Source organism: Mus pahari, chromosome 6 (genome assembly GCF_900095145.1).
Source record: "Mus pahari chromosome 6, PAHARI_EIJ_v1.1, whole genome shotgun sequence".
Classification (NCBI taxonomy): Eukaryota; Metazoa; Chordata; class Mammalia; order Rodentia; family Muridae; genus Mus; species Mus pahari.
The window spans coordinates 77,797,741-77,809,826 of record NC_034595.1 but is presented as its reverse complement, the minus strand read 5'-3'; the positions used below and the strand labels follow the sequence as shown (position 1 = coordinate 77,809,826).

At 50.6% G+C, this 12,086-nt stretch overlaps 1 protein-coding gene across 1 annotated transcript in view; it reads left to right on the top strand.

Annotated features, from left to right (window-relative positions):
* Window positions 1-2,573: 2,573 nt before the first annotated feature.
* The window catches only part of Tfap2e (transcription factor AP-2 epsilon), a 19,966-nt gene continuing 10,453 nt past the window's right edge, over window positions 2,574-12,086 (top strand). The window contains exons 1-3 of the mRNA XM_021200694.1: window positions 2,574-2,885; window positions 3,198-3,680; window positions 4,209-4,260. Coding sequence (XP_021056353.1) covers window positions 2,859-2,885; window positions 3,198-3,680; window positions 4,209-4,260 — 562 coding nt within the window. The 5' untranslated portion in view covers window positions 2,574-2,858. The remainder of the gene's footprint in view (window positions 2,886-3,197; window positions 3,681-4,208; window positions 4,261-12,086) is intronic.

Sequence of the window (12,086 nt, the reverse complement as noted above, 5' to 3'; positions counted from 1 at the left end):
CTCTCTCTCTCTCTCTCTCTCTCTCTCTCTCTCTCTCTCTCTCACACACACACACACACACACACACACACACACACACACACACACACTTTAGGCATAATGTAGACAGGAAGAGGCAGAAGCTGCTAAGCCTGAACAACTAACATTAAGAATGGATTTCTTGGGGGGCTGGAGAGATGGCTTAATGGTTGGGTGCACTGGCTGCTCTTCCAGAGGACCTGGGTTCAGTTCCCAGCTCCCACATGACAGCTCACAACTGTCTGCTGCTGATGAGAGGAGGTGGAAATACAAAGGGAACCGGGCAGAATAAGAGGAGCTGGTGGCAAGCCTGAGGGAAGCCAGTGAGGCAGAGACAGAGCCCATACCCCGCCCACCAGTCGGAAGAGCAGAGGGGTGGGGTCCTCAAGCTGGGACTAGGCATCATGCTCATTCCTCAAGGTGGTTTCTGGACCTCCCCCCACAGGAGTCCACCAACTCGTGTGAGCGATGCACTGACATCTATCTCTGAGATTCATTTCAGACGTCTCACGACTAAGGTCAAGTGTCTAGGGTGAGGGAAGCAGGCACAGACATGGATAACAAACACACACTCACACCAGATCTTAGATGCATCCCGAGGAGGATGGCTGCACGGCTGTGGTTACAAAGTCAAACTCACACCAGATCTTAGATCTGTCCTGAAGAGAAAGGCGGCACAGCTGCCCCCATCTGCCTCCCCCGCCATCCTGCCATCCTCGCTGCTGGTTCTGGCCTCTGGGAAGCTCTTAGGGATGAATCCTCAGATGCTAACTAGCTCCATCCTCTCCTCACAGTCCCCACGCCCCCACCCCAAGTGTCATGGCTGAAAGAAATTCAGCCTCGGCTTCCTTCTAGCCATGTGCATTCTGGGATGCCATCTAGAACACAGGTTAATGTTCTGATCTCTCAATGGTATCACTTTTACCTTCTCATCTGTTTCTTCACTAGAAAGAAACAAGGTGGCAGGGGTTCCTCTCCACTACTTTTTGTTGCAGAAACAGAACTTGGAGAGGCAGCCAGACTTGCCCAGAATTACACAGCCTCTGAGGAGACTAAATTTTAACTGCCTGAGTCCGAGACAGGAAAGAATAATGATCCTGAGAACAGAGGACCACCCCAGCACTGCCACTGAACTAGTTGTTTGACCTTAGGCCAGTAAGTCACCTAGCCTCCCCGTGCCTTGTTCCTCACTTGAAAATGAGGGTGACAAAGGACTTGGTGAGTCAGGAGACTCGATATTAATGGTGTGTGGTGAGTGGACACCGTGACCATTTCTATCCCCTCCCTATTTTCAACATGAAAAAAAAAAGTCTTTCTGCTTTTTATTTATTTATTTTTATTAAGATTTATTTTATGTGGGTATATTTTTGCTGTCTTCAGACACACCAGAAGAGGGCATATGATCTCATTACAGATGGTTGTGAGCCACCACATGGTGGCTGGGAATTGAACTCAGGACCTGAAAGGGCAGGCAGTGCTCTTAACCTCTGAGCCATCTTTCCAGCCCTCTGCTTTTAAAATTCTCATTGTCATTAGGATTTCTCTCACGTGCCTTTCTTTAATCCCCATCTCTGCTTCTTTGGACAGAAGGGTTAAATTTTGGGAGAAAGAAGGGGGATTGGTAGTAGGGCATGTTTGACAGAGAGAGCACCTGCCATGGTGACACACAAATTCAATTCGTAGACTGTGCCTAAGTGTGACAATGCACCCCTTCCATCCTGTCAGTATTTTGGCCTCTTCTTAAGTGCAGATCGTGCCAGACTCCGACTCTCTCTGCCGAGGTCCTGTCCTCAGTATCCAAGGATGCTGGCTTAGCATTGAGGAGTACCATTTCAGAAAGTCTGAGAGAAGCCTGTATTTTCTCTCTCTCTCTCTCTCTCTCTCTCTCTCTCTCTCTCTCTCTCTCTCTCTCACACACACACACACACACACACACCACACACACACACTGACACAAGTGTGCACATAAGCTGATGGGCTTGAGTTTGCCACTCACCGGTGTATTCCACGCTCACCATTGCGTGGTGGTCAGAGATTAGACCATTTAACAGAAACGAGGAATGCTTTGCTCAAACTCAAAGAGGAACGCGTACATTTGTCTAAGCATTCATTTAAAAAGATTTAAAGGAAGTGGTGAGATCGTTTATTGGGTTAATTCACTGACCACCAAGCCTCAGGAGCCTGAGTTCGAACCTTCGGGACCCACAGGATGGAAGCAAATAACTGACTACTGCAAGTTATCCTCTGACCTGCACACTAGCATCGGGCACACGGGTGACCCCCTCCACTAAATGAGTTAATGTAATAAGCAAATGTAAAGAGAAAATGCACGCACAGACCCCTGAGTTGCATCCCAGCCTTGATGATTGCAGCTGCAAGCTTGAAGGCCAGAAGGAGCTCACATCAGCTGGGCTCGAATTCATTCACTCCTCACCCCAATGGTTCCCACCAGAGCCACGCCTCCCTTTCCGCAGCCAAGGGAAAAGGCTGAGATAGGCCATAGCTTGTCTCTTTAATGCGCGCCCCCAGAGGCCCGAGCGCGCCCCCGCCGCTATAACTAGAGTGCATGGAGCGGGCTGAGCTCAGAGGGCGGGCGCTGGGCACCCATTGCCCGACTTTTTTTCCAAGTGTCATCAGCTCCCGTCTGGCCCATATTCATGGACGCGCCCGCAGGCGTCCTACGCTGAGCACCCCATACCTTCTGGACTCCCGGTAGACTTACCCTCAGCTTCCAGAAGGTGATCCCCGTGGGCTGTGAGGGCTCCGGGCTCGAGCTCTCGCCTCGCCGTCGGACGAGGGCTGTGTCTCCGCCACGCCTCACGCCCCACACTACCCGCCCTATGTTGGTGCACACATACTCCGCCATGGTGAGTAGTCTCGGGTCCGGGGCACACTGGGCAGAGGGCATCGAGGAGCCTGGCTGTTGAAGCCTCCAAACTTTCTGATCCCCACCCCCGCGCCAACGAAATCGCGAAGGTAGGGGACCGCAGGGCCTCTTGGCAGCCGAAGAAGTGGTAGCAGAGACCCGTGCGTGGTTGGTCTCCAGCCTGGGGCTGCGGCGCCCGCGGGGCAATCGCCAGTGGACAGCTACAGGACACCCGCGAGCTGGAGGGGACCTGGCGGGCTGGTGTCTTTTCGGCGGCTCATGGGTCACCTAACACACGCCTCCCCTTCTGCAGGAGCGCCCCGACGGGCTGGGCGCAGCGGCTGGCGGGACCCGCCTGTCGTCCCTGCCCCAGGCGGCCTACGGGCCCGCGCCGCCACTGTGTCACACTCCCGCCGCCTCTGCCACCGCGGACTATCATCCTCCCTACTTCCCGCCGCCCTACCCTCAGGCGCCGCTGCCCTATGGCCAGGGCCCCGACGCCGCCGCTGCCTTTCCGCACCTCGCCGCTGACCCCTACGGCGGCCTAGCGCCCCTGGCGCAGCCGCAGCCCCCGCAGGCCGCCTGGGCCGCACCCCGCGCGGCCGCCCGCGCCCACGACGAGCCGCCCGGCCTGCTGGCGCCACCCGCCCGCGCTCTGGGTCTCGACCCGCGCCGAGACTACGCCGCCGCGGTTCCCCGGCTCCTGCACAGCCTGGCCGACGGCGCGCACGGCCTGGCCGATGCTCCCCTCGGTCTTCCAGGACTGGCGGAACCGCCCGGTCTGGAGGAACTGCAGGTAAGCCCAGAGTGAGCCACGGAGGGTCCCGATGGGCAGCGATTTAGCATCCTGGCTGGAAGCAAAAAAAAAAAAAAAAGTGACAAAAGCAGGAGCCCGACTCTTCTCCCAGGAGCAACTTTCCATCTCTGCCGCTGACAGGGAGTCCTCTGTTAGATGCTGTCTGGGCAAAAGATGGCCTCGAACTGTGCCTGGGTGGCAGCAGTCCTCGTGGAATCACTTCTTTCTCTCCCCACTGTAAGGTCGAGCCACGGTGGGCATCCATACCCAGTCCCAGTCCGCAGGGGCAACCTGGGCCGGGGTTAGGAGAGGTCCAGGAGTGGTCTATCTAAGGCAAGGCAATCACCCAGGCAGTGCTGCCGCTTAGACGCAGATGGTGCTGAGCCCAGGCTATTCCTGGTCACGCCTGTCCCCCGGTAGCCGCCTCAGGCGGCCGGTGGTGCGTGTAGGGCGGAGCAGACATGGACTAGGGGTAGCTGGGCGACTAGGTCCATAAGAGCCCTCACTGCCATTCTCTTCTATTTGCAGGCGATAGATGAGCCTGGAATGAGCCTCCTGGACCAATCGGTGATCAAGAAAGGTAAGGAATGGTGTGCGACTTCCAGGGCAGAGCCAGGCGTGATAGTGCAGGCCCTGGGTGCTCAGACCCATTTTCTTTCTCCTTGGCTGTTGTTTCCCGTGCGTCGCCAGGCTGAGTGGCCACGGAACATCCCTCCTCGCCCAGGAGAGAGGCAGTGGCGCTGGCTGGATAATTTGACTCAGGACTTTGCCGCCTGAGGTGGGCTCGCATCATCTAGGCTGCAACTGCTTGGCCTCTCCTCTCGGAAGGAAGGGCGGGCGTTCTTGTGGATCTGGAGTCGATTTGCAGAACGAGTTAAACCACTTCCCTGTTTCCTAAGAAATGGGAAAGGGAGCACTGTTGCCACAGATTTTGTTCAATGGTTTCCACTTTGTTGAGCCTTAACATTTTGGAGCCTGGCAAATGCTTTCTGCTCCTTTCTTCCCAGCAGAACGGGGCGGGAAGGGGGATTTCTTCCATCTCCCCTCACCCCCCAGGGCAGAGGTTTTTCTTTCCGGTCGGTCGGTCGGTCGAAGCCTCCTAAAGCATTTAGGATTAGAAGAGATGACTAGCTTGGGACGGGCTGTGTGCTCCTGGAAAGGTCTGCTGCTTCCAGGAGCGTCTGTGTCTCTGAGCTCACGGTCCCGTGCAGACTATATGTTCCTCTTCTTAGGCAGCAATGTTTCTTGGGATGCGTTTGCTGCTGTGACTGTATTTGTGATTTGTATCTGTGGGTATTGCGATATAGTTTCTGTTTGGGGGGGCTTCTCTGTATAGCTAACATGTGTTCTGGAATTTGTCAATTTGTATTTGAGGTGTTCTAAGAATGTGAGGGCCTCTCCTTGGTTGGTTGTTGTTGTTGCTGCTGCTGCTGCTGCTGTTGTTGTTTGCCTCCATATCTGTTTGAATTAGTCAAAGGCAGGAGTGGGAGACAGCCCTTGAGTAGAGTTTTGGGCCTGAAGACCGAGTTCTAACCATGCCTAGGAAAGGTAAGGCAGAGGCAAATTAGAAGCAGAGACCCAGACCTTGGGCAAGCTTCTTAGAATTGGGGTGGGTGCCCAAAGGAATTCAGAGGCTCATGGGAGCCTGTAGTGCCCAAGGGCAGGCACACCTCCCGCAGGATTTGGCTGGAGCTGTTTTTCAAACAAGTGAATTCAAGCCCAGGCTGTTTGCCCTGCCTAGGTTCTCAGGGGAGGCTTGTGGTGGGAGTGGAGCTGGTACAAGGGGCTGGACTTCCAGACTGAGTGCTAGGTATGGAGTTCAGGAGATTAGAGAACACTTCCCGGAAACTTGGTGAGGGGTGCCTCCAGGAATCTGGGACTCCCAGGGAATACAGGGAAGAGGCCCATGACCCACCTCACCAGCACTTTGCTAGCTGCACTTTGTTGGGTTCCTGGACAGCTCTTGCTTTGACCCAGTCGAAGGGAAAATTGGATCTGGAGTCGACAATAACCTGTCACTGGGCTCTTTGCAAGTTCCTCAGATCCTGGCTCCTGCCCAGGCTTAAGGGCAGAGAACCCAGGTTCCTTGACTCCCTAGAGAGACCCAAGCTCTGCGTTTTAGGAAGGCACTCCGGTATCCCAAGGTAGAAGAATCTACTGTTGATCTGAGTGCTTTAGGTCTTGAGAGTTCCTCGTAGGTTCCCGGGGCTTGCCGGGCTGCCCAGATCCCAAAGAGCACACCCAGGAATGAGTTGAAGCACTCTCAGAAACTAAATCAGCCTGAGGCACTTGCAGCAATTGTTGGAAAAGGGGGAACAGAGCCCGGGACAACCTGCGGAAAGAGGAGCCTGGATCCACGGCAAGCTTGGAGATCTGCTACCCAGCGGGCCTCTGAAAGAGAAAAGGGATCCAGTGCCCAGGGACAGCAGGCTCCCACGACCCACTCCAAGAGGAACAGCTTTGGCGAGTCAGGCAGCGCTACCACTAGACCACATTCCCTGGGAGAGCCTCGCAACATGCAGGTTTTTTTGTTTGTTCGGGTTTTGTTTTTTTTTTTATTTTTGCCGGGTTCTAAACGGTGAACGTCGGACTAGGCTTCGCCAGGTGGGTGGCCAAGCCGGGTTAGCGACTGCTGTTGGTACTCAGGCCCTTTCAACGTTCTCGGGAGGTTTCTGAAGACTCCGGACACTGTTTTGTGTAGCGAGCGACCGCACACCGCTCAAACCCAGCCTTAGCGAAAGAAACTCCGTCTTGGAACCCTGAAGCGTCCGGGCGTGAAGAGACCTTGCGCTGCTAGGACTTGGGGTCCAGCACACAAAACCCTTGCAGCCTCCGCTCCCTACCCCCTGCAGAAGCGACCCTCCTAGGGATGTGGGGAAGCCTCAGGTGTCCATCTCACCAATATCGCATGGCACCGGAGCCTGGACAGCCTCACAGCCCAAATCTGCACATCTCCTCGGACTACAGGCACTTACTTGTCCTGGACCGGAGGAGGTAGGGGCGTCCCTGCCGCGCCACCCCACGCCCCCATAGGACTTCTAGGTCGGCCCATTGCAGCCACCTTGTGAGTTGGGGGTGGGCCAGATTACCCCGAAGAAACCTGAAGGCAAATGAGTAGCACTCCATTTTCTGCGCCCAGCTGTCACCTTTAGTTTTAACAATCTATCACAGCCAGGCAGAAAGCAGGGGGGACTTGAGGAGAAATAGCGGAGCTCACAGCAGAGGCGGTCAGCACCCCGGGGTTAGAGGCTTCCTAAAGTACAGACATTTGAAGATGCTCTGTGTGTGTCTGCTCTGTGAGTGCTGGGTTTTGCGTTCTGAGCACGCTGGGACAGTTACTCCACCGCACTAAGCACGGCTTGCACAAGCTCCTTACTTGTGTGTGTGTTGGAGGCGGGGGTGGGTGGGTGGGTAGGAGGGGGACAGGCGGGCGAGGGACATTGTGGATATTAGGAATGAGATGGAGCAGAATGGTTTGGGTATGAGACTGGACAGACATCCCTCTTTTCTTCCAGAAGATGGTGATATGGATCTCAAGGGGTCTCCAGAATAAAGAAGGAAATGAACCCACACCCTTCCCTCTGCTCCTTTTAGCTCTGGGGGAAGGTTAGGAAGGGAGGCTAGGGGCTAGGCCAGTCACTCCAGGATTTGAGAGAAGGGAGGGAGGCACTTGTCTCTGTAACAGGGTGCTTTTAAAACACACACACACACACACACACACACACACACCCCAAAACCTAGTAATAAAGACAAGTAGAATATTTTAATTTTTTAAAATAATTTCACACATGTATATATTGAGTTTTGGGCATTTTCACCCCACCATTGCCCTCTCTGGTCCCCCTCCCACTCCTGCTGAAATCTTTCTCACCAACACACCCCCCTTCTACTTTCGTGTCTTTCTTTTTTTTTGGTGACCCACTGAATTGAATTAAGATTGCCTGTATGAGCATAGGTGTGGTGTGGTGTCTACTTATCATTGGCTATACCTCAGCCCTAGCAACCATTAACTACCCATAATCCTTGATGGTGGGTTATTGGCTATACCTCATGAGCCCCTCCACCACAAGAAGCAATTTTGAAAAATACTTTTTTATATTTTTATTCATTTCTACATGTGTGTGTGTGTAGAGGTGGAAGGACGACCTATAGGAGGAGGGTCTCCTTCCACCTTTATGTGGGTTCCAGGGATCAAATTCAGGTGCTAGGCTGGGCAATAAGCACCTTTATCCGCTGAGCCATCTCCCTGACCCCATTAGTAGTATGTATCTTAATGTATTGCTTTAAAATTGAGAATAATGGAAACAAATCCTTGAGGAACTATCTGATTTTTATGTAAAGTCAGAGTCTAGCCCAGCCTCTCCACAGTTCTTCATTTGCCTGCTAGGGCTTTCCCACCGTAAGGCAACTGAAGGAACCATGCATGGCCCATATAGAAATAATTTTAAATTTACCTGAGGAGAGAATGAGATGGATCGGAAGTATATGAGGATCTAGGGGGTGCACCATCACCACCTGGCTCAGTTGAATGATTTTAACTAATTAATTAGTTAATTAATTAATTTAGTGTTTGTAAGGTCAGAGAGACAAGAGACTTATGGGAGCTGTTCTCGCCCTCCACCCTGTGAGTTAATGTGATCGAATCTGGGTCACCAGGTGCAGTGGCAAGCACCCTTCCTGAAGGTCTTCTAACAAATGGATAGAGTTGTATAATCACTTACCACAATCCATTTGAGACATGGGGTCACCCCCTGAGAAATTCCTTCCTTCCTATCTGTAGTTAATCTCCATTCCCGCTTCAAGCCTTACAGGATGCCTGATCTGTTTTGTCCCACACATTTGCATATTCCAGACCTGTCCTGTAGATGCCTGACTTTTGCATCCAGGTTTTTTTTTTTTTTTTTTAGCAAATGCTTTCAGGGTTTGCCTCTACTGTAATGTGTCAGTTATTGGGTCTTTGTTGCTGAGTAGTATTGTACTGTTGCTCTGAATGGCTTTCATTTTAACCTTCTTGGGGAGCTGGAGAGATGGTCCATTGGTTAAGACCTCTTGCAGAGGTCCAGAGTTTGGCTCTCCACAGCCATCCATAATCCCAGTTCCAGGGGGATGCAAAGCCCTCTTTAAACTCTCTCAGGCACCAGGCACGCATAAGGTGCACATACTTGCACAAAGGCAAACTATCTGTACACAAAAGATGTTAAAATAGCTGGGTACAGTGGCTTTGAGCCCAGCACTTACCGAGCAGAGGCAGGCGGATCTCTATAAGTTTGAGGCCAGCCTGATCTACATAGTGAGTTCCAGGATAGCCAGGGCTACATAGGGAGACCTTGTTTAGAAAGATAAAAAAGCAAACAACAGCAACAACAAACCAAGAAATTAAAATCATTAAACCTTCTTTTTAGGCTTAATTATTTATGTGTATGAATGTTTTTCTTGCATGTGTGTGTACCACATGCAAGCCTGGTGGTGCCTGTAGAGGACATAAGAAGGCATAGGATCCTCTGGAGGTAGAGAAATGGATGGTCTTGGGAGCTGGGAATCAAACACCAGCCTTCTGTAAGAATAGCAAGTGTTCCAAACCATTGAGGTCTCTCTCCAGGCCCTGAATGGATTTTTATTCCTTGGTGAGGGGGTAGGCACTCTAAGCCCATCCCCCTTTGTGGCAGTTACTTTTCCATTGTATCTGTTTGTCATGTGTGTGTGTGTGTGTGTGTGTGTGTGTGTGTGCATGTGTGTACATGTGTGTACACAGCATGGGAGCACTGTTAGAAGACAATTTTCTGGAATTGCAAATTCTTTTCACAGTGCTGGCACTGGGGATTAAACTCAGGTTATTATGTTTGGTGGCAAGTGCCTTTTACCCGCTGAGTCTTCTCTCCAGCCCCTGGTCCATTTATGTTTAATTGTTCAGAAACTTCCAGTAGGTAGAGTCCATTTAGGGAATCTAAGGGAAGACGGAAGGGAGAGTGGAGAGAGGGAAGGCTCAGCCATTTCCTCGAGTTGTTGGACTGTTTTACATTCCTGCCCATCACGTCACGTCACGTCACGTGTGGGCGTTTGAGTCTCTCCGCCCCTCCCACCTCAGGTTGTCTGTCATAACCACCTAGTGCTTCATACTGCTCTAACTCCTGTTTTCCTATTGACTAGTGGTAGTGAGTCCTTTTTCATGTGTTTATTGACCAGTTATCTTTTATTTTTAAGATTTATTTACTTACTTATTTTATGTATGAGTACACCATTGCTCTCTTCAGACACATCAGAAGAGGGCATTAGATCCCATTACAGATGGTTGTGAGCCACCATGGGGTTTCTGGGAATTGAACTCAGGACTTGGAAGGGCAGGTAGTGCTCTTAACTGCTGAGCCATCTCTCCAGCCCTGGAGCCCTAGGCATTGGAGCTTGTTTTGTTTCGTTTGAGACAGAGTTTCTCTGTGTAGTTCTGGCTGTCCTAGAACTTACTTTGCAAATCAGGCTGGGTTCAAATCTACCTGCCTCTGCCTTCCCAGTGCTGGGATTAAAAGTGTGTACCACTAACCCCTGGTTTTGCTTTAAAAAAATTTTTTTATAAGCATGTTTTCACTTTTATTTTATTTCTTTAAAGATTTATTTATTTATATATTTATTTATTTATTCATTTAATGTATATGAGTACACTGTAGTTGTACTGATGGTTGTGAGCCATCATGTGGTTGCTGGGAATTTGAATTTAGGACCTCTGCTGGCTCTGGTCGACCCTGCTTGTTCTGGTTGACCCCAATTGCTCTGGTCAGTCATGTTTTAAAATTTTTAACGTGCATGAATATTTCATCTGTATATAGTTCTGTGCACCACACGCATGCAATGCCCAGAGGCCAGAAGAAAGCATTGGGATTCCTTGGTTGTGAGCTACTGTATGGGTGCTGGGTGCTGAACCCCGGGTCCTCTGGAAAAGCAGCTAGCTCTCTTCATATTGAGCCATCTCTCCAGCCTCAAACCCTAGGTTTTCTGACAGAATTTCTATGATGCTCAGGCTAGCCTTGAACTTGTTATCAAACTGCCTGTCTTTTCCTAGTGCTGAGATGACAGTTGCGTGCCCGCCATGACTAACCATCTTTTTATTTTCTTAACTCGAGGTGCAGAACTTGTGAGTTTCCATGATGTCCAACTTATAACTGTTTTCTCTTATGAGCTGTATTTTGGGTATGTTGTAACTAGGAATTCTTTGCCCACCTAAAGGGCTTTGAAATGTTTTAGTCTGGATTTTCTTCTAGAAGGAATTGTGACTTTAGTATGTTTTCTAGAGGAGTGTTACAAGCCCAGCACTCAGTAGCTAGACAGTGTCTACTCCTCAAATAGGAGTGGAGATCTGCATGGCGTGGCTTGTGAGCCATGAGGAACTTTGCATTATTGCAGAGCTGTGTGTGTCTGAGAAATGCATGCACGCCCAGGAACGTCAGGGTCAGAGCACTTTGCCTTCAGGGGTCATTGCGCTGGGGTCTGTCCTGTGGGCATGGAAGGCAAAGAGTAAGTCATGTGCAATCTCACCCTTGTTGCTGTGCCTATGCTAAGGGCATCTTGACACTTAGTTTGTTTTTGTTTTGTTTATTTCATTTGAGGTATGGTCTTACTATGCAGTCCTGGCTGGCTTTGAATTCAGAGATCAGCCTGCTTATGACTCCTGAGTGTTGGGATTAAAGGCATGAGCCACTCTGTCCAGCAGGGGATACTGTTTATGAACACAGTTTTGCCACATGTACTAAGTGTTCCACAAAGCCTTGGTTCTTCTCCCGCCTCGCAGGGCCTGCCCTTAAGGATACCTGGCTTTAATAATAGCTGTATGAAAGAGAAAAACTTTGGCCTTCCGGCTCTCCTCACACCTCCCTCTGGCTCAGAGTCACGGAGGGAGGACAGAAGTCAGATAATAACTTTTGAGAGTCAGTTCTTACATTCTACCTTGTAGAGATTCTCTGGTTTCTTCTTTCTTTCTTTTCTTTTATATTTTTGTATTTTCAAGACAGGGTCTCACGAGATAGACAAGGCTCTCCTTGAACTCACAGAGATCCCTTTGCCTCTGATTCCCAAGTGCTGGGACTAAAGGCAGGGTTTCTGCTGCTTCACAGCAAACTCCAGGTGACCTGGCTCATCAGCTTCCACTGACTCTTACCTCCGCCTTCTAGTTTCCGCAGGAGCCCCACGATTGCAGATCTGCTTGGCTGCACCCAGTTCTTTGCATGGGTTCTGGGAATCAAACTCAGGTCATCAGGCTTGTGCCAAAAGTCACCTTGCCAGTCTACAGTTTTCATCTTTTTTTTTTTTTTTTTAACACTTCTTATTTATTTATTTATTTATTTATTATATGTAAGTACACTGTAGCTGTCTTCAGACACTCCAGAAGAGGGTGTCAGATCTTGTTACGGATGGTTATGA